Source organism: Eutrema salsugineum, unplaced genomic scaffold (assembly GCF_000478725.1).
Source record: "Eutrema salsugineum unplaced genomic scaffold, Eutsalg1_0 scaffold_9, whole genome shotgun sequence".
In the NCBI taxonomy this organism is placed as follows: domain Eukaryota; kingdom Viridiplantae; phylum Streptophyta; class Magnoliopsida; order Brassicales; family Brassicaceae; genus Eutrema; species Eutrema salsugineum.
Window position 1 is genome coordinate 8,340,279 of NW_006256342.1, and position 27,675 is coordinate 8,367,953.

The 27,675-nt window shown below is 40.9% G+C and overlaps 1 protein-coding gene across 1 annotated transcript in view; it reads right to left on the reverse strand.

The window, feature by feature from the left end:
• Window positions 1-23,043: 23,043 nt before the first annotated feature.
• Window positions 23,044-27,675, reverse strand: part of LOC112085206 — an 11,232-nt gene continuing 6,600 nt past the window's right edge. The window contains exons 3-4 of the mRNA XM_024154328.1: window positions 23,759-24,688; window positions 23,044-23,401 (exon numbers count right to left, since the gene is read on the reverse strand). Of these exons, the coding sequence (XP_024010096.1) occupies window positions 23,044-23,401; window positions 23,759-24,688 (1,288 nt within the window). The remainder of the gene's footprint in view (window positions 23,402-23,758; window positions 24,689-27,675) is intronic.

Sequence of the window (27,675 nt, forward strand, 5' to 3'; positions counted from 1 at the left end):
ATAATCCCGACCGTTTGAGAGCGATGGGTAGAGGGATGAGTCAAACCAAGTTAGCATGCTTCCAGATGAAAACCAAGTTTATGGATGATATGAAACGAGACCAACTAAGATTGATTCAGCAGGTCCATGATTTAGAGGAAGCACTGTCAAAAATACAGAACCAGGTAAGCGAGTATTTCATGTCTGGTGATAGTAACTCTGAATTTTACATTGTTATTATATTAACTTAGGTTGTTATTTCAAATTACATTTTTCAGAAACAAGAAGCTGAAGTCGGAGAGAATTCTGCGCCAAGAGTAAACTCTTGTTTTGTCTTATTTAGCATTTAAAATATATATCATATGTTTACATCTGTTTTTACAATTCACCATTAACGTTTGCAGAGTGTCAACATGAAATTACAAATGAAGTGTCTGTTATTCGACTGGGCTGGAACGGATGAAAAAGTTGGTGAAGGACGTATTTTGTCTGAAGAGCCTGAGGAATTTGTCAACAGTATACCCTTAGGCCCAAACTCGTACAAAGTTTTGGTGGAAACAGCGATTAAGCCAGAAGCTTATCTTTGGAGACCTGCTCGCAACGTCTTTAATATGGAGCAAGCAGTTGGAGAGATGATTGCATGGCCTCAAAGTTTTGTGGTTCCCTTTAGCAGCGGATGTGAACCAGAAGACATTACGCCTCTGGTAAATATTCTTTCAGTACGGAATATTATAGTTGAGTTTATAGTAAAAGTAAAACTGTGCAATGCTTGACAATGGTTTCATTTGTTTACTGCTTCACAGAGTCCTAATACTAGCTCTCGGAACTTCTGCAAGCTGCTTGACTGGGCTAGAACTAACGAGGAAGTTGTTGCAGAGGGTCGTTGGCATTCTCGAGAGCCAAAAGCATTAGTCAACGGACTACCTCTCAGACCTAATGCAGTGAAGGTATTCGTCGATGTGGTTTTATGCCCAAATACCTTCCTCTGGAGGCCAACGACTGAGTTCTTAGATTTGGAGAATTCAGTCAACACCTTTGTCGCCTGGCCTGCTAATAGAGTAATCTTTGAGGCAAGTCCTGAAACGAGTTCTCCTATTGCTAACTCTGAATCAACTCCACCAGCTCCAATAAAAGAATTAATGAAAGCAATGTCAGAAAGTTCTACTCCTATAACTCAGGTAGGTTTCCTTACTAAACTTTCATTTGTTTTGTTTGTTTGGATTTGTTGATTTCGTGTATAGCTATATATTCAAAATGTCTTCGCTACAGGAATCCAACCAAATGGAAACGGGGAATGAAAATAAGAAGTGCTTGGTGATGGCTATTACTGGAAAGAAGCGAGTGATTGCTGAAGGACGTTGGTCCACAAACAATCCACTTCAAACAGTACATTTTGTTCCCTTGGGTCCAAATGCAGTTAAGGTGTGGATTGATGTTGTCAAAGTTAAAGATGCTTGCGTATGGAGGCCTTCGTCTGAGATCGAGTGCATGGAAGATGCAATAGGAACAGCTATTGCTTGGCCAGAGGATAAAGTGGTACTCGTCTAAATGCAGTAGTCATCTGATACTTTAGTTTTTATCTTCTCTGAACTTAAGGATGGTTTCGTTGAAGACATAACCTGATATGTGTTTATGGTTTTCTTTGTTGGAAATGCTTGTATGGTTCTGAAACATTAACCAGTACTCAGTTCTTCTATATGGAAAAGCAGATGCATTTCAATTTTTGTTTACCAGGTTTTGATATTTAGTAAGTGCATTTCTTGAGGTTTTGGATATATCGTATTTGGTTTAAAAAAACCTACATCGCCAAATTCAATAGCACGTAAGAACAGCTCCAACACTAAACAATACAGCGTGAAAAAATAGCTACAGTATATGATGTTGGAGCTAAAATATAATGCTACGACTCAACTAACAACAGCAATGAATTTCTCTTATAGTAAACTAGAATGTAGCTATAAAACCACGCTACTATAAAGGTGTCAATAACACAAAAATAAAGCTACAACATTTAATAATACAGCGTCTAATTTGTGCTACCGTATCATTTATAATAACATCATAACAATGCTATTATATATATGAATATAATAACACTTTCCATAAACGCTATATTAAGGGGTGTACCCTATTATAGCTCCGGCAGATACAGCGTTTATGAAAACGCTATGAAAGTACTTTCATAGCGTTATTCGTATGCTATGAATGTACATATTTCTTGTAGTGATGTATGTATGATGATGAGAAAGGTCTTAGACATGATAGTGGATTAGGGTGCCTTCAGTGATAAACTAATGAGCTAATGAATCACATGATCAAGCAAACCATTCAACATAAACATCTTTAGTTAAGTTAATCCTCTCATGAAGGTATTAACTCCTATGCTAAAACAGTTTCTAACCCAATCATCATCAGTGAAACATGAGTTAACAAGCATTAAGAATCAGTTTAATCTGTCATTTAAGCATATAGACAATCATTCCCATGACGAATAACACTTAAACCTCTAACAACCTTGGTTCAGACATTTCATCAAACACTTTTGGTGCATGAAATGCCCAGAATCTAGACCAAATATGATTTGTATGGATCTAGCATAGAGAACAGGTTGTAGAGAATGGAATATGCATGATCTAACCCCTAAGCTCACTAATCTACCATTTAAGCACCCTAATCTACATATCTAAGACCTTAATATGAGATTACTCACTAATCATGATCAACACACTAGATCCTTTGCAAGATGTGTTGTTAATCATGATTAGAAGTGTGATTTGATGATAAGAAATGATAGAACAAGATGAAAAAGAGTCTTTAAATCGATATTAAGCTCAAAAGCAAAGTGTAATAAGTGGTCTTTCACAAAAAGGGAAAAGAGACTAGAAATGGATAAAAAGTTCTCTCCAAATTAGGTCTAAAAACTATATATAGATGCCTTGGACGAACCGGGTCAACCCTGAACAAACCGGGTGCTGACCCGGCCTTGGTGGGTAAAGAAGGGGTTTGCCACGGTCTAGCAAGTTCTGGTCAGCCCGTGGCAAGTGGCCGTGGCAAAGTCTTGTATCTTCGTGTTCTTGGATGAATCTTGGTGTCACGGTCTAGCAAGTCTGAGTCAATACCCGTGGCAAGTGGTCGTGTCAAACGCCAAATGTATGTAAAAGGTTGCCACGGTCAAGTCCTAGACCGTGACATTCAGACCGTGTCAATCGCCAAAGGTGTGTAAGATGTTGCCACGGTCAAGTCCTAGACCGTGGCATTCATACCGTGTCAAGTGCCGAATGCTTGTAAAATTCTTCCTGGCCAAATGTTACTTTGCCACGGTCAATTGTAGACCGTGGCATGAAGATCGTGTCAAACACCGAAGGATTGCAAATAAGTGCCACGGCTAAGTGTGGATCGTGGCATTCCATCGCGGCATGTTTCACTTAGCTCGCATCATTCAGGGCTTTTTGGACCACTTCGCATTCCGGAGAGTGTAACTTCTGAGATACTTGTCCGAATTGTGTGCTTCCGGTTCCAAAGGACAGAGGACTCATATATATACAACTTTGGTGAAGAAAGCTTCGGTGCTTGGGAAGTGGAAGGCTTCCTGGAGGGCTCATCTTCGCAATGCATTTACACGATCAGAGAAGGGCGTCTAGACATGTGTCCATTCCGGAGACCGTATCTTCCTGCTCATAGCTCCGAATTGAATGATCTCGGACGTTCTGGAAAGAGGACTCAAATTTAGCTGATTCCCATGAAGGCCCCGGAAACTGAATCGGTCTGGAAGTGCACCGTTCTTCGCGTTCTTCGGAGCTCATCGGCTTGATCCAAAACGGCAGCGAGATAGGAGTTTCTTCCAACGAGCTTAACTTTCTGCTCACGCGTCCGAATTGAATGATTCCACTTGCTCTGGAATCGTGATACAATCCTCTCCAACTTTTATGAAGCACCCGACAGCTGAATCGGACCGGAAGGTTCCCCGGACAGGCGATTTCGGAAACGTTTCTGCACCCGGAGATTTTGGCAGAGAAATCCATTAGCCGGTACGTGTTTTGGCCGATAAAATCCACCCGCGGTACGCGTTTTGGCCGAGAAAAACCTTCCTGGTACGCGAGAATGGCCGCCTAAGTTCTAAAACAAACCCTAAGGACCTAAAATGCATGAAATAAAACATGATTTGGAATGAAATATGCAACCTAAATGATGCAAATTATGAACATATCAATTAGAAATGGTGAATTTATTATTTTTTTATAGAAAAATATTTTTGATGACATTAGAAATAGTAAATTTTAATTTTTTTTAATAAAAAAGTTTTTAGTTTTTTTTCCTAAATTTTGGTTTAATCTTAATTTAAAAACGGTTTGATTGAATACAGAATTAAGCATTAAACCATAATAATTTAGACCGGTTTATTATAAATTATTTTTGATATGTCATCAAATGAGAACCAATAAAAAAAATGAAATGTAATTATAAAATAGGGCTAAAAAGTCTTTTTGCGGCCGAAACTCATTTTTGAGCTGACACGTAGGCGAAACATTGTGAAACTCGCTGTGAGCGCGACACGTAAGCAAATCACTACACAAATAAGTATATAGATTCCGTTCTCCAAATAAGCTATGACATCATTTTTCAGATGGGAACATTTTTCAACAAAGTTGAACTAATTCTGTTCTTGTTTCCCAGAATTAGGTAAAAATCGTTCCCTTATTTTTTCTCCAGGTGGTTGGAGCAGGTGCTCCACGAAAGGGTGAAATCGGGAGCAGGAGCTCCGGACCAAGAATGATCCAACTTCGTGTAAATTGGCCTCTTTTGTTCAGCTTCAGCTCCTTTTTGCACCAAAAGCACCAGCTGCTCCAATCCTAGCCTAAAGTTCCCTAGATACCTGAAACAACCTGAAAAAGACTTCAAAAACTCCTAAAAATATCAGAAAACACATGTCAGAATGAGTCAAAATAGCCACTTATCAACTCTCCCGGACTTAGACCTTTGTTTGTCCTCAAACAAACTAAAATCTAGTTCCAGAAAAATTGAATAGACAATGGTGGGAACTCGCAAAAACTCAGAAGACCGTAAATTTGACCACAGCATGCGGAAGACCTGTTGCTACATCAATCCAAATCAAACTACCAAGTACTTCTCCGCAGACATTGTAGCTTACCAGATTAAATCCATAGTTTCACGACATTATCCATATCGCATCATCGCTGGGTCTCACTGATGAAACCAATGCCAAAGACCTTCTAGACTCATTCTCATACTGTACCATGATAAACTGACCAAAACACACAAAGGTATTTTTTCCTCTCCCCCAGAATTATTCATTTGCAAGCTTTTTTATCTATTCAAGGTTGTAGGTGAATAGTGGGGTCACGGGAAACTTTTCTACCCCTCACTTCTAATCTTTGTGTGATAATTTCTCTCTAAAGTAAAATAATGAGGTCCATGTAAACTTTTCTACCCCTTTACTTTGAAAGAAAATCATCTCATCTTTTCAGCTTTAGCTAATATTTAGAATAAGGGAGAGGATACCAATTTTTTCATCACACATGTCTTTATTTTTCGGGTATAAATGAGGAGTCAAGCCCTGTGAACACCAGTCACATCAATGAGGTAAAACGAAGAGCTCAGAAATTAGCTCAGGCCAAAGGATTTTGTCAGAAACATGGACGCCTCTAGTCCGCTGGTCAGCCCTTGGATTTTCCATTAGTCGGATCTAGACTGATTCTGCAACAATGGTCACTAAAAAGAACATGGTCAAAATTCACCAATGGTCGAAACTCATCACAGATTTGGTCCTAGTTCCCACAAGTTGTGACTTGACTCATATGACAGACTCACTCATAGAAACAAAATGACTCAAAGAAACAAAATAAAAACTGACTCAAAGAAAGTACTAAAAGAAAGAAAGCAAACGAAAGAAGTGCAAGAGACATGACCCTAGCCACTCCCCCGGATTTACTTCACACCGTCCATGGTGTGAAAATAAGCTAGAGAAGTGCCCAGAAAACTTACCTGGTTAGCACATGTAGAGCACCCTGGCGGAGCAGGTACTCCGGAACAGAGTTGTGTGCTCCCTTGTCATTTTTTCGTCTGGAGCAGGTGCCAGAGCAGGTGCTCCAGTTTCCCTTGGGTTGCTCCTTCGTCAATTTTTCGTCTGGAGCACCCTGTGGAGCAGGTGCTCGGACAGTAGGGGGTGCTCCTTCGTCACTTTTTCGTCTGGCGCACCCCGTGGAGCGGCAGGTGCTCCGACAGAGGGGGGGGGTGCTCCTTCTTCACTTTTCACGCCTTGAGCAGCCAACCCAGCAGATGGAGCAGGTGCTCCGGTTGGTTGCTCTTTCTTCCTCTTCCTTACATCCTTTCTTGCACGATAAACAACTTCCTACTTTTTTTTTTAAAACAAAGAACCTAAAAACAAAGTTAGTAGCTAAGAATTGAAAGACACAAAGTTAGAGACTCTTACCGGTGGGTTGCCTCCCACCAAGCGCTTGTTTTAAGTCACTAGCTTGACTTGGAAAGCCATTTAGGCTTGAAGAGGATCGCTTAAGGTGAGTGATTCACCTTCTGCGACAATTGGACTTGCAAGATATGACTTCAACCTCTGTCCATTGACAACGAACTCGCCTCCTTTAGTGTCCAGCAACACTACAGCTCCATATGGCCGAACCTCTTTGATGATGTAGGGTCCAGACCACCTTGATCTCAGCTTTCCAAGAAAAAGCTTCAATCGATAATTAAATAGCAGCACCTGATCGTTTGGTCCAAAACTCCTATTTATGATCCTCTTGTCATGGAAAGCTTTGGTTCTCTCCTTGTAGATTTTTGAGTTTTCATAGGCCAGATGCCTGATTTTCTCCAACTCGTGCAGCTGCATCACTCTCCTCTCATGAGCACGTCTAGCAACTTCACTGGCCAAGCAGCTTTGTACTCGAGTTTCACTGGGAGATGACAAGCTTTTCCATACACCAAGTGAAATGGTGTAGCTCCCAAAGGTGTCTTGTAAGCCGTCCTATATGTCCAAAGAGCATCATCAAGCTTCATTGACCAATTCTTCCTTGTGGTGCTCACAGTTTTCTGCAGAATATTTTTGATCTCCATGTTGAAAATCTCGACTTGCCCACTTGTCTGAGGATGGTATAGGGTCGCCATCTTGTGCCTTACATCAAAAAATTTGTTGATGAAGTGAGAACCTCCATCACTAATCACAACTCGAGGCACACCAAACCTTGGGAATATGATAGTTTTGAACATCTTCAGAACCATTTTTGCGTCATTTGTAGGGCTCGCCAGAGCTTCAACCCACTTTGACACATAGTGAACTGCTACCAAAATATACTCATTACCATAAGATGATGAAAATGGCCCCATGAAATCGATACCCCACACATCAAAAATCTCCACTTCCAGAATGAAGTTCTGAGACATCTCATTTCTCTTGTTTATGTTCCCTTTCCTCTGGCATGTGTCACACCTGGATATGAATCTCTGCGCATATCGGAACATAGTAGGCCACCAATACCCAGCCTGGAGAATCTTTGACACTGCTTTAAAAGTGGCAAAGTGACCAGTATCAGGTGAACCATGGCAATGAAACAAGACCCCAGGTGTAACACCCCCGATTTGTTCTATACTTAGAAGGAATCCAGAGTGTTGCAGTATGATACCGGGGACAGTCCGGCTAGAGCATCCCATAATACTCTAACTAAACTATTACCGATATCATTCCTCTCGACCAAGGCCTAAGGCTTGTCAACCCGTACCCCGATCTTGAGTTGTTCCGACCCTGACCAGGGTCTAGTATCTTGAAAAGCGAGGTTTGTACAGAAAAATGCCTTTTTTCGTATTGAAAATCTTTACAAAGCACGTTAACAACATGAAATCCGACAAAGCATTTTACTTACAAAACCAATTCCGGAAATAGCTTTCAAGACTTCTTTACAATCCCACCGTAAAACTACTCCAGCACTCCTAATGTCCGATGCCTTCCCTTCTAAATCTGTCTACGGCTTCCTGCGAGACAAAAACGTATAATGAGCATTTCTATAAAATGCCCAGTGAGTTCAGGCTCTGCTAAATGATAACACCGTATTTTGACCACTTTTATGGATCGTTTTGAAATACTTTTTCTATGTTTTTAATTGCTTTTTAAGTACTTTTATTACATTTTTCTAGTATTTGTAGTTCCAAGACTCTTTTCAGGTAACTTAGGGAAAAGCTTAACAAAATGGATAGAAAACCAGATTTCAGCTCAGAGTCAAACCGTCAGAAGTTCACCCCTGATTGAAGGCCTTCTCACCGTCTGATCCAGCTCAAATTTGGAGACCTTAAATATGGAAGTATCAGCTTTCCAGCACACTTTACAGCTTGGCAATCCAACGGTTCAATCAAAAGATACGCGAAGAGCAAGATGTCCCGTAAACCAACCGGCGAGCATTTCCACCCGCGGCCAGCAGGCCATTTCCCGCAGTCAGAAGCATCCCGACCGCGGCCAGCAGTCTATTTCTCGCGGTCACAGCTCTCCCGACCGCGGCCAACCAACTCCGAGTCTGAAAGCCCATTTCTGAAGCCCACAATGATTCCTTCATTTGGAGAAACCCTAAGTGACGTCCAGAGATGTCTTGAGCACTATCAATACATGTTTTAGGAACCCTAAAAGAGAGAACCGAATTATTACTTCATACTTTTATTGTTTTTGCTTTAGCTTTTAGGGAGAGAGAGATTTGTTCTCTTGAACCCTTGTTCTTTCTTTTTCAATTTCGGTTTCTATTCTACTTATTAATACTATGTTTTTGATTTCGTTCATTATGTCTGAGTAGTTTTATTGTTGGGATTAAGGGATTTTCGATGGGGATTTATATGTTTGATGAGGATTCCATGAGCTTTTGAGCCGAATCTTAGAACTTTTTTCTGAATTTGTTTTTACTGCATGAGAGTAGCGTCATGAACTACAATCTGATCCAGATGCTTGGTGACACGAAAGTGTTCATCCGGTGTCAGATCTAGTTTGGGAGAGCAAAACAAACATAGGAGTGGAAACCTACCTATGGGCGATTTGTGAATGCTGACGAGTCTTAAACATAATGCATCTCTTCTCTTCCAGGGCCAGAGTAGAAACCTACTGGTCAGGGTTGAGAGAGATAGTTGTCTATGATCACGACAGTGGCGTATTCATACGTCCGTGACTCCAGTTCGAAAAGTTTAAGCTAAGATCTTATCAATTTTACTCTCTAGCAATGTTTTGAATCGTTTGTACCCCTGAGAAAACTTCCTTGAACCCCAACGCCTTCTTTCCTATAGATTCACACCGTTTTTATTTCAGCTTTAGTTCAATATTCTCCTTCCTTTTTAGTTAATTTTCATTTAAGCAATTAGAATATCCGTTTTTCTCGTTTTTATTCATTTTCGTTAAGTTTAGTTATTAGGCCATTTAATTCCCGTAGTTTCTTTTTAGATTTCGTTTTTACATTTTAAACACACCACCAAAACCCCACAAAACCGTTTGGTTCTAGACTTCCTTACTTTATATTTCTTTCAAAGGCTTTTGCAGGAAAAGATCCTCCTTCCATGTGGATTCGATCTCTAAGTACTACAATCGATCAGCTGTGCACTTGCGGCTATTGATTTCATTTAGGGTAAAACTTGACAACCCTCACACACCACCACATCAAGTTTTTGGCGCTATTGCCAGGGAGCGGCGCGCGTTTACTTTTTCCGCAAAACCCCAAGAAAGGTTGGTAAATCGACTCTAGAACCCCCTTTTCTGCAATTTTCCATTTTTCGGTTATTTTGTTTCCATATCAGAAGATATGGATCCTATAAATCGAAATATACACTATGAGGAAGGTTTCTATAACACTCCTCAAGCCACCAGACGCAGAGAAGAACACCAAACCCGAAATCTTAGCTACATGGATCGATACAGCCAGCCAAACCACCCTTACCACCGGCGCAGAGAGACTGTTCGACGCCGGGAAGATCCTTATGGTCCTCCTCCAACCTACTTCGAGCCACATGCCTATAATCCTCCAATGCAGAACCCTAGTCAGCAAAAGGATAACTTGAGGATAAGCAGACGTTTGGGACGCCTCGAAGGGATGATAAACCAGTTCCTTGATCAGCAGATTCTCACCGAAAACACCCTGCTCAAGAAAATTGATTCAATCTCTGAAGAGTTCAACAAAAAATTCGATGATATGGCCAATCATGTTCGAGTTTTGGAAGAGCAAACCCACAAGGACTCACAAACACTAGCTGGGATGATCCACCAAGTCGCAACAGAGCAGACGAAACAAGGGTATGACATCATACAAAACTCTAGTGATATTGTCGAATCAAAACAGGAGATTAAAGAAGTCAGAGAATCCGCCTCCTGGTATAGAGAGAAGACAGACGAAGAGTTACAAGAGATCGAGCACAGGCTGAACAAACTCGAGCTCAAAGCACGAGAGATTGATGCAAGAATGGAGCAGAAGCCCAACATTGAGCAAATTGAGAGATTTTCTAAGAAATCTCCCAAAAATCCTGATGTAGATGCCCAACAACGCCTTGGTATGAGTTCAATTGATGCTAGTCTACCCAATAAAGAAGCTGGAGAGGTTCGTATCAAGTACAAGAAGGAAGAGACGGATTATGAGCAGTTTACATCTGGGGCTGCGGGTCCGAGCGTTCCGACCGCGGCCAAGACCCTGTTCCCCGCGGTCGCGACTCCTCTGACCGCGGGAGTTGGTCGCTCAGATGCACCTCCGGGTTTTGAGAGGAAAATAATACATTTTCTGTCCCAACTTCAGCCTCCAGCACCTAAAAAAGCAACTCAGGAAGAAGAAAACCAAGTTTCAGATGAAGAAACAGATTGGCAGGAATCATTACCTTGTATGATGGTAAAGGAATGTGTTGAAGATTCAGCTGACTCTTCAATCCAAGAAGACCAGACATGCAGCGAGATAAAGATGCCATACATCGATTCAATCATTGAATATGACGCTGCAGCTTTTTTTTGTGAATCATATTCTGCGTTTGAAACACAAGCCAACACCTACAGAGAAAGGCAAGTCCGAATTCTCCATCAGGTCAAGACTACATGTCAGTTTCTTATCTCTTGTTCTATCAGAGGAGAAATGTTTAAAAACGTGCTATGTGATTCTGGAGCTTGTCTTAACATGATGTCCAAGGCAATTGCTTTGAGACTTGGTATTAAACACATGCGCAGGACTAGAGCAAAGATTAGTCTAGCTGATGATTCCAATGCAACACCTCAAGGAATAGTTCATGAAATTCCTTTGAGAATAGGAGATTGCATAGTGCCTGTTGACTTCTACATTGTCGAAACAAGAGATGCAACATATCCAGTGATTCTCGGATGGTTTTTTCTAGCAACTTCCGGAGCTATAATGGATTGGCCAAACCGGAGGATTTCATTTGCTAATATCGACAAAGATGTCTTCACAGAAGCTGTCCCATACAACAGCAAAGCAGGAAAACGTTCTGCAACAGAAGAGTTTGAAGAAGAACTTTGGAGTGACGAAGAACCTGCTAGGCAAAGCAAGGAGATGTCGAAAAAGACTTGTCTCAGGACAAGGTCTTCTTCATTGGACTAAGCCACGTCCAACACCAAAAGTCGAGCTAAACGACTTAAAACAAAAGCGCTTTATGGGAGGCAACCCATTTAGGTATTGTTTTCTTTAGGATTTTTTTTTCTTCTTCTTTTGATCTTTTTCTTTTTCTTAGTTTCTGGTGTTTCTTATAAAACAAAAAAAGCCAAAAAAATCAAAAAAACCCGAAAAACCAAAAAGAAGGATGGTCCCTGACTGCTTGGCCCAGCAGGAACCAAGGAGAGGCAGGAAGAGGCCGCAAAATAAGCCCCCGCGGTCGCAGACGTTCTGACCGCGGGAAACGTATGATCGACCGCGGTTGCGTGATTCTGACCGCGGCCAAGCACCTGTTTGCCGCGGTCGCGTGGCTCCTGACCGCGGCAATTGGTCGTTGATATCAAACCCGACCCCAAACCACCCACTTCACCTCATTTCACCTCACCAATCCCCAGTCCACCTCATTCATCACCCTCCACCACCTTTATCACCTTCCCAAACCCCGTCGAATGAATCCGGTTCATCTCCACCAGCATCCCGGATCCAGGTAAGTTCTCTTTGTCCTTACCAATTCGATTATCTATGCATTTTTCTCATCCAATCTCGACTTGTTTCACACTGAGGACAGTGTGATTTAAGTCTGGGGGAGGATTTCATCCCTTTCTAACCACTTTTCTTTCATGAGTCTTGCATTATCTACACTTTTTGCATTTTCCTTAAAGTTTTTCAAAATCGGTTTTCAAAACAAAATACGTTTTAAAGGAAATGGTGAACATGAATCAATGATAGTTGACTGTGTGCTTTAGACTGTTCCTAGTGACTTGCTCATTCATGATTTAGGACTAGACTAGGCGGTAGCTAAGCACATTTGAAACGAAATACCCCAGAGGAATTTGAATGATTTTGATTTAGATGAAGGGATACACTAGCTCTGTTTTATTTGGACTTAATTTGGACTTAATTTTCTCATTGAAGCATTAGACCAGGGAAACAAATCATACATTCAGGACTCCTTTATCCTCTTACCACTCTCTGTTGATCCTGAATGGCTAGTTCATCTTTAGCTAGTTCCCCACCTTAACCAATCCTCTTTCAAACCACATGCACTCTTGTTTCCTATTGTCTTATATGCAGATAAGTGCAAAAACGTTGGAGAGAAAGAGGAACGACGCAGTTTTCAGTCACCAAGGACAGAGACCTGCGATTTGCCGGAAAAGTTCCCGGAATGATTCAACACAAGAGGAAGCTCAGTTTGCCTTACAAAAATCTCAAATTTTGGTACAATCTCGTCCTCTAGTCTCTCTCTTTTTAAAAGGCATTTCCTTTCAAAAAAAAAAAAAAAAAAAAAAAAAAAAATCCGAAAATAATAAAAGAAAGGAAATAAAAGCCTTAGAGAGTTTAGAGAGGTCGAATTTTAAGTCCCAAGGCAACTGGAGTTTGATGGAGTTTTTGAAGATTGTTTTCTGATTCCCGGAAAGAATCTAAGTCTGGGGGAACAGCTGTTTACAACAAAGAAGGAAGGATTATGCAACAACATTTGGCAAGAAGAAGTAACTGAAAACTGTGGTCATCAACAGGTCCTTATCTCTCTTGCGGTTTTGCATATTATCTTGCATCCTCCAGATCTTCAGGTAACCCGAAACACTTTAACTCCACCACTTAAATAGCCCTTTAATGCCAAACGCCGTCTACCCTGGATAATGTCTTTAATAAGAACTCACTATTGAACTTAATGAATGTAGAGAGCTAGTTGACTGAAATCAAGATTTATATTGTTTAAGTTTTGCATGACGGAAAAAGTGGACTAGTATCTCTTGTGCTTTGGTGAGAATTTTCTAGACTAAGTTGTGGATTGATGCACTATCTTTAGTCCTAGTTTAGAGTTCATGTCTATGAGATTTGTGCATTTCCTATTTTTGTTTTCACTTAACCAGTTTAGGCTTTTGTTTTGTTTGAGGACAAACAAAGGTTTAAGTCTGGGGGAGTTGATAACACCGTATTTTGACCACTTTTATGGATAGTATTTGTAGTTCCAAGACTCTTTTCAGGTAACTTTGGGAAAAGCTTAACAAAATGGATAGAAAACCAGATTTCAGCTCAGAGTCAAACCGTCAGAAGTTCACCCCTGATTGAAGGCCTTCTCACCGTCTGATCCAGCTCAAATTTGGAGACCTTAAAGATGGAAGTATCAGCTTTCCAGCACACTTTACAGCTTGGCAATCCAACGGTTCAATCAAAAGATACGCGAAGAGCAAGATGTCCCATAAACCAGCCGGCAAGCAATTCCACCCGCAGCTAGCAGGCCATTTCCCGCGGTCAGAAGCATCCCGACCGCAACCAGCCATCCCTTTCCCGCGGTCACAGCCATCCCGACCGCGACCAGCCAACTCCGAGCCCGAAGGCCCATTTCTGAAGCCCACAATGATTCCTTCATTTGGAGAAACCCTAAATGACGTCCAGAGATGTCTTGAGCACTATAAATACATGTTTTAGGAACCCTAAAAGAGAGAACCGAATTATTACTTCATACTTTTATTGTTTTTGCTTTAGCTTTTAGGGAGAGAGAGATTTGTCTCTTGAATCCTTGTTCTTTCTTTTTCAATTTCGGTTTCTATTCTACTTTTTAATACTATGTTTTTGATTTCGTTCATCATGTCTGAGTAGTTTTATTGTTAGGATTAAGGGATTTTCGATGGGGATTTATATGTTTGATGAGGATTCCATGAGCTTTTAAGCCGAATCTTAGAACTTTTTCTTCTGAATTCGTTTTTACTGCATGACAGTAGTGTCATGAACTACAATCTGATCCAGATGTTTGGTGACACGAAAGTGTTCATCCGGTGTCAGATCTAGTTTGGGAGAGCAAAACAAACATAGGAGTGGAAACCTACCTATGGGCGATTTGTGAATGCTGACGAGTCTTAAACAAATGCATCTCTTCTCTTCCAGGGCCAGAGTGGAAACCTACTGGTCAGGGTTGAGAGAGATAGTTGTCTATGATCACAACAGTGGCGTATTCATACGTCCGTGACTCCAGTTCGAAAAGTTTAAGCTAAGATCTTATCAATTTTACTCTCTAGCAATGTTTTGAATCGTTTGTACCCCTGAGAAAACTTCCTTGAACCCCAACGCCTTCTTTCCTATAGATTCACACCGTTTTTATTTCAGCTTTAGTTCAATATTCTCCTTCCTTTTTAGTTAATTTTCATTTAAGCAATTAGAATATCCGTTTTTCTCGTTTTTATTCATTTTCGTTAAGTTTAGTTATTAGGCCATTTAATTCCCGTAGTTTCTTTTTATATTTCGTTTTTACATTTTAAACACACCACCAAAACCTCCACAAAACCGTTTGGTTCTAGACTTCCTTACTTTATATTTCTTTCAAAGGCTTTTGCAGGAAAAGATCCTCCTTCCCTGTGGATTCGATCCCTAAGTACTCAAATCGATCAGTTGTGCACTTACGGCTATTGATTTCATTTAGGGTAAAACTTGACAACCCTCACACACCACCACATCAAAGACCCATGTGACTTTTTCAGCACAAACGAAGGCTAAGATCAATTCTTTCAGACCAACGACCACTTGGAAAACATTCTCAGCTCATCCAGAGAGCACCTCAAAGTGGAATCGGTTCAATCGGAGTTCAGATGAAAGAGTTATTGATTTTACAATTCAGATGAACTCGAGCTCAGTCGATTTGGACCTGCACGCAATCAAAGGAGGATTCCGACCTAGCCAGAATAAATCAACATGTTCTGGATTCTTGATCCATCCCAAAACCACGTCGAATTGGATTCACATCAAAACTGGTTCAGAATTGGGAGATATGGATTTTACAAACCAGTAGATCTGCTTCAGATCCAATTATGCGTCCGTGCCAAAGATCAAGTCACACAGCTCAACTCAGAAGAGATCTCGACATGAAACCACTTGGAGAAGCTTGATAGATCTCTTGTGGTTCTAACAAGCCCAAGAACAGGAGAAATGGCCAACAGATCACGAAAATACATTCAATTTTCCTAAATTGATCGACATGAAGAGTTTCAAACCCAAAACAAATGATTTAATTTATGGCCTAAGAGAAATAACGAGAAATTGAAGATCTAGAAGCATTTATCTTTTTCTACATGTATTGGCTGTCTTTAATTCTCATTTTCCTAGGTTGTATGCATATAGAGTAGCTTTTATTTTTTTAGCTTTCTCTTCAAGTTTTTATTTTCTATTTAAACTCATGTAAAAGAATAAATTTTAATCAATATTTTTGGAATCCTTTAAGAGTGATTCTCATTCTTGTTTTCATCGTGGTATGTAATATTCATTGTTCAGATTATGGTGTTTAATATCCATGGTTACAACTAATTCGTCTTGGTGTGTTATATCCAAAGGATCACCTGGTAAATCAGGAATCTTCTGTAGCTTCTGTGTAACTATTTGCTCTACATCCTTGTTCATTAAGACTTCACAGTTTTTTTGAGACAAACTTATTCTTTTCACCAATTTCTGAGTGCTGATTTTTGGGAATATCTCATCAATATTGCAACAATGAAACTTGCGAGTGTCCTGCTTAAGAGTTGCAAAAAGTGGATACAAACAAAGTCGATATAAATACTATAGATCTTGGGCCATGTCGCACAAGCCATTTGCGAGAAAATATGTGGTCGAGACTTATGACGAGGGGCGAGATGCATAGAACTGATAGAAAGAAAATGTTTGTGTCCGAGCAATGTGTATATACAGATACGATATAATTTTTTTTTTTTTGAAATAAATACGTTATAAATTTTAAGAAGTTCAATCATGTAATTTAAAATACGGCAAGTGAAAAAAAAAAAAAAATCATATGCATTTGAATAAACATATGATTTCTTCAAAAAAAATTGGTTAATCTTTTTGTTATCTACGACTCGTACACTCATAAGTCCAACTTTTCTACGAGATATGACATATAGGCTGGCACTAGTACAAACAAAAATACTACAAATCTCCTTCACTTCAAATTTTTATATGTTATCTGTATATAATTTCATAGTCGTACATATTATTATAGTTTTTAAAAAAAAAAAAATTCATTCTTTATTCCTCAAACCTTAGAAGGCATCCTTTAGAAGGTACAAGATAAGGCGCAGACCGGAATAAAGAAAATTACAAGCTGAAAGGAAATATGCAGAGAATAAACAAGACATGAAACTCGCAGGAAACAGAAAATAAGACATATTATTATAGTTATTCCATACTTCTGTTTGTCTTACAATAAAGCAATTGATAGATTAGATGCTAGTTTTTTCTTTGTAACAAATATTAATTAGATGCTAGTTTATCGTCCAAGACCCTTTTTTATCGGAGTTTCTTGGTTGTAAACAGTCGGAAAAATGGTGCGCTAAAAATAATAATAAAAAAAGGTGTGTCGTCTATGCAATGAGTTCGTTTTTTGGATTTGAGCCTTGGACTTTGTGTTTTAAAATTTAAGAGTTAAATCAAATTGATTAAATGATATGATCTTAATGTCAAGATAATTTTTCTTGGTCTAGTATGCATACACTTTACAAAAGACCAACACATTACAAAATAACATGCTATTTTAGACGGCCAAATCCTTTGGAAAAAAATTATTATTGAGGAATAACTTTTCTGATGTATTTCTGATACATTTTAAACGGAAAAAAATCAATAAAGAATCCATCAAAAACTTTTAAGATAATTGTAAGAAAAATATATTTTTATTATATTAAACGTTTTTGATATAAATGATTCTTCAGTTTGCGTTTTCAGCCGCATGCTTATGAGTTATTAGCTTCTATATTGATGAACTTTTGATTTTCAGCTTATGACTAATCATGAATGACGATATACTATGTATCATCCAAATTTTTCAAGATTACTTAAAAAAAAAAAAAAAAAAAAAGAGAAAAAAACGATAAATGATCAACTCATAACATAGGCGCCAAATGTTTGAAAACAAGCAAATAAATCAGTAAATGTTTGAATAACAAACAAAAGATCAACTCATAACATATGAGGCTCGAATCGATTGGAACAAATTGTCTCTATCTCTTTGACAACAACAACAGTAAATCCAAACATTCCACAGGAGAATCCTCAAAACAATCCTCCAAACCACCAGGTAACAGTGCCTTGTTTTGGGATATTATAGAAGCAAATGCGAATTGTTCCTTATCTCAAGCTCAACACTATTAGTTGCCATGTTGACCGCAGAGACTACTCTAATTCCTGTTAGGTGTAAACCGAATGAAAAGAATGCAAACCAAGTTGCTGAGAGAATGGTTTCGGATGTAAACGCAAGAGCCACTAATCAAGAACAACAACACAACTTAACACAAGATTTTTCTTTTAACTTCAACTTTATTGCTAGTAAATCGGTTAACACACCTTACAAGATGTAACACGATTTGGTACAGACTCAAGACACACCTTGATCTGTCTCCCTAGCTCTCTCTGTTCTTCGATCGATACTTGATCTCAGAACTCCCCTAGAAAACCCCTTAACCCTTGATGCAGACTCTCACTTCTAAATCTCTCACCCTTATGCTAAGTGCTCTCTAGTAGTTGTGTTAAGCTTCTACAAGGCTTCAACACGTCTACTTATACCTAGTAGACTCAGCGGCTCTACATGCCAAAAACCCTACACCACAGCTTCCATTTTTGTCGCTTGATGTATATTTCCTATTTCCTTAAACTTTTGCTTGTTTAAGAAAATCTTCCATTCTTCCTGATCCGCTCCGTTATTCCCATCCAGCTTTGCTTTTTCTTCAAGACTTCCATTTCTTCTAGTCCAGCTCAGCTGCTCATCTGACTCCTCGTTCCGAGAGCTTCACTTGTCACGTACTCCATGCTTGTGGCAGTTCATTCTTCACTCCATCTGGTACAGCAACTGCGTCAAGCACAGCTACATCTTCAATCTCCCCCTTTTTAGCTTCGTGTGACTCACAAGCACCTGTTTCAAAACATACCACGCAAACCGCCACAAACCAACAAAGTACCAAGACAAGACAGAACGCATTCCATAAATAAAAACGTCAGAGTCACATAGTCTTTAAACAAAAACCAACAGAAGTCTTTAGAGCAAAACACACACGCTCCCACACACTTAGCCTACTTCTTAAACAAGAACCTAGACTATTACACAAGCTCCCCCACAAATTAAGCACCCGCATCATCTCCTGCCTCATCTCTTGGAATTTCTTCCCACCTGTTTTCTCTCCCTGCTTGTGAGCACCGAAGGTAAAAACAAAGATCAATATCCAAAAGAAATCACAAGAAAGAGTCAGAAAACTTACTTGCAAACGAGTCAATCACCATGTTGACTATCCCGTGAAGATGGTTCAGCACGCGACTCACATCTCGCAGGGCCATAGTGACTTCATTCGCACTAGCTGGTGCCAACGGAACACGAATTACCCCGAGAGGAGCACTCTGAGTTCGACCCGGCGCAGAATCGGATGGCCTGAAAGGATGCATCAGGAGGTGGCCCACGGAAAAGACCGAAGTGGTACACCCGGTGATGATGCAGGTTGTTGCTGAGGCGACTTTGGGTGTCGGAGTTGGGGATTTCGATGCATCAGCCTTTCGCTTCCCTTTTCTTTTATCTTTCTTTGCAGCTGCAGCGTCTTTCTTAACAAATTCCTCACCACTGCGGGAGTCCTTCTTGTAACGGACAGGCACAATGTGTGTCTCTCTTTGACCGATCTGAGGTTCGTGTTGAAGATTGAGAATCTTCTGTATCAGGCACGGAAACAGCAACCAGCGAGTGTCCTTCTTGATGATTTTGCTCATTAGGAGAATCTGTCTGAAAGCCAGCCTTCCAAAGTCCACCCTCACACCATGACTCAGCTTGTACAACAACCGAGCACGCTCCTCAGAAATGTGATGCTTGTTGGTTGAGGGAATCCAGTTGTATGCTGCAATGACAATCAACGCTGCAAAGACCGGTGGAAGATTCCTCGTGCTCAACCCACTCCAACCACTTCCTCCCTTCGACAAGTGCTTGGCAACTTCAGACAGGGAAACTGCATCAGCAACTGATTCTTTGTGAACCTCTGCCTCACTAAGTGGAGTCAGATTGAGAACCCGATTGATCCAAGCAGCAGAAAAACTATACTCAAAACCCCTCAGCTTAACACGAATCTCCTGATCCAGATCAGAAGATAGCTCACCAGGAAGCCCAACATAGAATTCCTGAATCACTTGTGAAACATACGGAGTGAGTCCCACAACCGTCGACTCTAACCCGCTGTCTCTAATGATCTTAATGTACCCCTATTCATCGGCTTCGCCTACATCAACAGTCCTTTCACACCAAAGTTTCCGTGTAGCAAAGTGGACATACCTCGCTTGATCAGGAGATGCCTGTGCTTTCCGAGACCGAGTCTTTTTGGTCCGATGTGGTGGTACTGACTCTGTAACTGGCTCCGGTTCTGCTTCTGGAGCAGGATACGGTTCATGTCTGGGTTTCTTGGATGGAGCTGGAAGTCTCAAAGCGCGCAGCGTCTTTCTTTTGCGTTCTGCTTTTGCCGCTTGCGCGCTCACGGAGATCGAGGTAGGGGATGCTTCAGCAGCAGAGGCTGTTCCCTCGTCTTGAGTCGTTCCGACCAGAATCGGAGCATCTGTTGGATTCGGCACTTCCTGTGGGACAGAGTGAGTTACTTCAGGCGAATGTTTGCTCTCAGCACCATCAGCTTCGCCTTCGTCACTGTCAATCTTCTGAGTAGCCTCTGAGACATCCTTGTTTTCTCCGCCACCTGCCTGCTTCGTAGAATTCGCCGACGAACCACTCTGAGCATCGCCATCATCTGCTGTGGCAAAAGAACCAGCACTATCCGCCGTATCAGCATCTGCTACGAGAGTCTGGTCAGGAACTCCTTCAGTGGATTTCGAGCCATCACCACTGTGCTCATCGATGAGATGAGGCCTCTGAGCATCACCATCTGCATGCGTCATCTTAGCTTTGAATCGGTTACCAATTAACCCCCTTCGAGTTCCTCTCACCATTGATGTCTTTCTCAGTGAGTCGCCTTTTTGAATGACGAAGATCTAGGGTTTAAAGCAGAGAGTGGTGCGGATTTCTCGGATGCCCACTCCTTGGACTTAACTCCCCCACTTTCCATTTTCACACATCTTTTCAACTTCCAGTGGTTTCAATGGGCTTTTTCCTTTACAGCAAGCCCATTCCGCAAATGTTTCCACACACAATTAGGACTTTGAGAATCCCGGCCCACTTTCCTGTTTCACACATGACAACAATACTGGGATACACACTGAATCAAATATGCATGCATTAAACCATCAATATTCACGGGCACTTTCATACATAAACCGATGATGAAGAACAAATAGTGATACTTGAACTATCACCTATGCACTGGCTTTTAAAAAAAATATTTGCACAATATTTACCAGGTTCTTTGAAGTGCAGTAGAACGAAACACAGCCTCTGACTCACGAGACACCTTTAGCTTGTTCTGATTCATGGAGTCTGGTCATCCCGAAACACGGGCTAGCTTTCACACTCAACTGCCTTTATCGACCCCTTTCACCAGTTTTCAACCTTTATCCACGAGAGAGAGAAGCTTTTAGAACCAAGGAGGAGTGTACTTTTGAGGAGGCAAATGAATTCCTTTTTTTTTTTTTTTTTTTTGCAATGAGCCTCCCCCCTTTTTTTTTTTTATTTCTCCCCCCTTTTTTCGGTTCAAGTGCAATGAGCTAGTTTCATCACTTGACTTCTCCGAAACTAGCTCAGCTTCCCTTCTACTACAATGAAACCTGTACTGGTGTCCAGGTGCGGTGGAAGTTGAGGCAGCTCTTTTCCACTCGCATCAGAACTCCAGACTGAATCCAAACCTCGAGTGTCCCCTTGAGTCAGTTTCTGTATCAGTCCTGCACACTTCGCACACATTCACATACCACAAACCCCGATCGAGTTTCTTAAGGTGACAAAACGATTAAAATCCAGAGGTTTTGTGAATAAATCAGCTAGTTGCAAATCAGTGACAATGTGTTCGATCACTACCTGTTTCTCCTCCACTAGCTCACGAATGAAGTGGTGCCTTATATCGATGCTTGGTTCTAGAATGCTGCACCGGATTCTTCGAAATACTGATAGCACTTTTGTTGTCACAGTGAACCAGTAGTGGTCCAGAATCCATCCTATAGTCTGCGGACATCTGCTTCATCCACATCAGCTGACTGCAGCAGCTCCCCATAGCTATGTATTCTGCCTCTGCAGTAGACAGTGAGACAGAGTTCTATTTCTTACTCAACCATGAGATTAGATTTTTCCCAAGAAAGAAACAACCTCCACTAGTGCTTTTCCGATCATCTGCACTTCCTTCCCAGTCTGCGTCACAGTATCCCACCAAGTGCTTGTTTGATCCTTTAGAGTACCAGATCCCCAATTCGACCGTCCCTTTGACATATTTGATGATTCTCTTAACTGCTTCAAGATGTGACTGCTTGGGTTTCGCCTGATATCTAGCACAAATGCCCACACTTAAGGACAAGTCTGGTCTACTTGCTGTGAGGTACAACAAGCTTCCAATCATCCCTCGATACACCGTGGGGTCAACATCTGTTCCATCTTCATCCCGAGTGAGCTTGGTCGTAGTGCTCATTGGGGTGTTAGCTTCCTTACACTGATCAAGCTTGAATCGTGTAAGTAAGTTCTTCGCATATGTGCTTTGAGAGATAAACACCCCATCATCAGACTGAGTTATTTGCAGACCCAGAAAGTACCTCAGTTCACCTACCATGCTCATTCAAATTCTTGAGTCATGCTGTGACAAATCGATCCACAGTGACTGAGCAGTTCCTTCGAAAATAATGTCATCCACGTAGATTTGCACAATCATGATCTGCTTGTTTTGCTCATAGATGAACAGGGTCTTGTCAACGCTTCCCCTAACATACCCTTGTTTCACGAGGAATCCAGTGAGTCTCTCATACCACGCTCGTGAAGCCTGCTTCAAGCCATACAGCGCCTTCTTCAACTTATACACGTGCTGTGGATATTGAGCATCTTCGAACCCCTTTGGCTGTTCCACATACACCTTTTCTTGAAGCACTCCATTGAGGAACGCACTTTTGACATCCATCTGATATACCCTAAAGTTTAGGATACAAGCCATCCCCAAGAATAGTCTGATCGACTCAAGTCTTGCCACAGGGGCAAAAGTCTCTTCGAAATCGACTCCCTCGACTTGTGAAAACCCTTGGGCAACCAGTCTTGCTTTGTTACGCACCACCACTCCGTTCTCATCGATCTTGTTTTTAAAGATCCACTTTGTTCCCACCACATTGCCTTCAAGAGGTCTTGGAACCAGCTCCCACACGTCGTTTCGCATGAACTGCTCTAGTTCTTGTTCCATGGCTATGATCCAGAATTCATCACCAACTGCTTAGATTTAGGTTCAATCACAGAGACAAAGCATGCAAACAGGACCATCTCTGAGAATTTTCCAACCATCTTCTTGAAGTCCAACTAAACTCCCCGAGTCCTTCTTCCTTCATTCACATCACCAATGAGATCTGAAGGTGAGTGATTTCGGTGAACTTGCTGAACCTCAGATGGTGGAATCACAGCTGCTTGATCACCTTCCTCAGCGTGAGCTGCTGACCGATCTTCTTCCTCTTTGTCTGAGTCACTGCCTGTAACAGTTCCTTCCCACTTAGTGCAAGCATAGTCATCAAACACCACATTCACCGACTCGATCAAAACTTTTGACCTGATGTTGAATACCCTGAATGCAGTGCTATTTCCCGAGTATCCCAGAAATATTCCTTCATCGCTTCTTGAGTCAAACTTTCCGAGATAGTCTTTGTCGTTAAGGATATAACACCTGCAACCAAAGACATGAAAGTAACTCAAGTTAGGAGTTTTTCCTTTCCACATTTCATAAGGTGTCTTACTAGTTTCCGTTCTGACGTAGACTCAGTTTATGATGTAGCAAGCTGTGTTGACTGCTTCAGCCCAGAACTTCTTCGACACTTTTTTCCCATGTATCAATGCTCGTGCCATCTCTTGAAGTGTTCTGTTCTTTCTCTCTACAACCCCATTCTGTTGTGGGGTCTTGGGCGCTGAGAACTGATGAGCAATGCCGTGGCTTTCACAGAAAAGTTTCATGGATTCATTCTGAAACTCACCACCATGATCACTCCGAATGTTTCTTATGCCACCACGCTGATTCAGGAGTTACAGTGCCAATATTCTGAAGCTTTCAGCTGTCTTAGTCTTTTCACGAAGAAATCTGACCCAGGTGTACTGAGAAAAATCATCCACAAGGACGAACACATAGCGTTTGCCTCCCAAACTCTCGGTTTGAACTGGTCCCATTAGATCCATGTGAACCAGATTAAGAACTGCTTTTGACTGTACATCAGGAACCCTCTTGTGTTGAATTTTGACTTGCTTGCCTTGAGTGCACGGTCCACAGACCGATTTATCAACTCCCTTGACTCTAGGCACCCCTCTGACGATTTCCTTGTCAACCAGATTGGCAAGACTCCTGACGTTCATGTGACCCAATCGTTGATGCCACAAATGTAGATCATCGCATGCCGTGAAGCACTTTTCTTCTTTACAAGAGGAATTCCACATGTAACAGTTGTTTCCAGATCTAATTCCTTGCAGAATGACCTTTCCGACGTCATCCACAGCTCTGCAGTCTCTTTTGGTGAACACAACTGTCAGTCCCTCATCACACAGTTGGCTTATGCTGATCAGATTTGCTTGCAATCCATGCACCAGATAAACATTTGCTAGTTGAGGTTGACCGATTTCCCTTGTCCTGCCCTTTCCTTGGATTGCACCAATGCTTCCATCACCAAACGTGACCTTGCCTCCTCTGATCTTTTTCAGACTCTGTAGGAACCCTTTGGTACCAGTCATGTGTCGTGAGCAGCCACTATCGAAGTACCATGTGGCAGATTGATCATCATCCTCTGTTACAAGAGCCATGTTGCACTTAAACCCCAATCCTGGGTTCGTGCTCTGCGTAGGCACTCCCCTCTGAGATTGTCTTGGAGTTGCCTGTCTTAGATCACCTTTCCTGGCCCAAATCTGGTTTCTGAACCCATTCCAGGTAAATCTCCCGAGTTCCTTCAGCTTCCTCACTTGCTTCCAGAACCTGTAGCACTACAAGAAAACAATCGCTTTCCAACGGTCCATTACGACGGTTTTCAAATCGTCGCAAGAGTACAACGATTTTACGACGATCTAACGTCTAATTTTAAAACCATCGTATATAAAAATCGTCGTAAACTCGACGTACAATTTACGACGAATTACGACGATTATACATCGATAACGAGAGATTTGCTAGTAAATGTAAAATCGTCGTAAATTCGTCGCAAAATTACGACGACTACATTTCGATGTACATGTTACGACGATTGTACGTCGAAAAAGGAGTTAGGTGAAAAACATTTAAAACATGTTTACCTAACAATTGTAGATAAAAAATTTTATCGCAAAATCGTCGTAAACTCGTCGTAATATTATTGTTGAATGTAAAACCGTCGTAAAAAGTCGTCGTAAAAGCGTTGTAAAGCCCAAAATTTTCCTATAAATAGATCTTCATTCCTTCATTCAATCACAACACATCATCATTTAAACATAAGAGCATCTTCATCTTGGAGACCCATTGTAGGTCTCTTAAATTTTAGTATAGTGTTGTAAATCCTTATATATTGGGTTGTCCATTGCTGAAAACCCGAATTAAGAGTTATATTACTTTGAATCAAAGAAGTAATAATATTATAAGGTTAATTTACTCATTCACGTGGCTAGACGTGACACAAGAGACCACCTCCTTTATTGTCTAATCAATAAAAAGAGATAGTATTTTGAGTTTATTTTCAAGATGTCTATATACAAGTTAAGAAGTTGGATGTATATGCGTAAAGATTCAGATGGGGCGTTGACAGAAGAGTTCAAGAACGGGTTAGAAATATTTATGTATCAGGCTACAAATATGGAGAGAACGAAAGATAGTGGGAAGATGTTTTGTCCTTGTTTGAAATGCAAGAATACGAGGTATACACTAACCAAAACCGTGTGGACGCATTTATTAAATAGAGGGTTTATGCCGCAATATTTTGTTTGGTATCTACATGGAGAAGGATATGGCAGTAATACTCATGGGAATGCTCGTAGTAGTAGTAATTATCAAAGTCATGTTGATATTGATGAATCGAATTATGGTCATCAGCCTAATCAGTATCAATATGACCAAAGTGTAGATCATGATAGGATGCACGAAATGGTGACTGATGCATTTCATGAAACGCATACGGGTAATGCTATTGAGGAACCTAACGTAGATGCCAAACGATTTTATGATTTGTTAGACAATGCTAATCAGCCAATCTACGAAGGATGTAGAGAAGGCTTGTCTAAATTATCGTTGGCAGCTAGGATGATGTCAATTAAAACAGATCATAACCTGGCTGAGGTTTGCATGGATGATTGGGCTGATCTTCTGAAGGAGTATCTACCGGAGGATAACTTGGCAGCGGGAACATACTACGAAATTCAGAAGTTGATTTTTAGTCTTGGTCTATCTTCTGAGATGATAGATGTATGTGTTTACAATTGTATGATTTTCTGGAAAGACAATGATCAGCTGGAGGAATGTCGATTTTGCCATAAACCAAGATACAGGCCTCAAACTGGTGGGCGTAAAAGGATATCGTACCAACGTATGTGGTATCTCCCTATAACTGATAGGTTAAAACGGCTTTATCAATCTGAAAGGACAGCTGCATCAATGAGATGGCATGCGGAACATACACAAGTAGATGGAGAAGTTGTTCATCCATCAGATGCAAAGGCATGGAAACACTTCAATATGGTATACCCAGATTTTGCTAAGTTCAAACGGAATGTCTATCTTGGTCTGTGCACTGATGGTTTTAGTCCATTTGGTATGTCTGGTAGACAATATTCATTATGGCCAGTAATCCTAACTCCTTATAACCTTCCTCCAGATTTGTGCATGCAAAGGGAATTTCTTTTCCTCAGTATTTTGGTTCCAGGTCCAAATCATCCGAAGCGAGCTCTCGATGTATTTCTTCAGCCACTCATACATGAGTTGAATCAGTTATGGTATACTGGCGTTCGTACATATGACTATTCTACGAGGAAAAATTTTACTATGCGGGCTGTACTTATGTGGACAATAAGCGATTTCCCCGCTTACGGTATGCTATCAGGATGGACTACACATGGGAGGCTATCTTGTCCTTATTGTCTTCATCAAACTGATGCGTTTCAGCTAAAACATGGTAGAAAAACTTGTTGGTTTGATTTTCACCGGAGGTTTTTACCGGATAACCATCCATATCGGAGGAACAAGAGGTTATTTTTGAAGAACAAAAGTGTACGTGTCCCTCCACCCGTTAATTTAACAGGAGCTGATATACAGGCGCAAATAGATCATTGGAGGGCAGAAGAAACAGTAACTCGTGGGGGAAACTGGCACACTTCTGCAAATATGCCTGAAGGTTATGGAGTTCATCATAATTGGCACAAGAAAAGTATCTTCTGGCAACTACCTTATTGGAAAGATCATCTGCTCAGACACAATCTTGATGTCATGCACATTGAAAAAAACTTTTTTGATAACATCATGCATACAGTTATGAACGTAGCGGGAAGAACAAAAGACAATGGTAAATCAAGATTGGACTTGCCTGATTTATGCAACAGAAGTGAGTTGCATCTACTGAGAAACGGGAAAACACCAGTTCCTGAATTTCGGTTGAGTGCAGATCAAAAGTCAGCATTGTTCAGATGGGTTTTTTCTGACGTTAATTTTCCTGATGGGTATGTCTCTAATCTTTCCAAATCTGTTGAAAAGGGGGTAAAGTTTGCTGGGATGAAAAGCCATGACTGCCATGTCTTTACGCAACGATTATTTCCATTTGCATTTGCTGAACTCTTGCCCAAAAACGTCCATGAAGCTATTGGAGGCATTGGTGCTTTTTTCGGGATCTTAGTACACGAACATTATCAGTTGATGTAATATCACAACTAGCATTGAATATTCCAATCTTGTTGTGCAATTTGGAAAAGATCTTCCCACCATCATTTTTTGATGTTATGGAACATCTT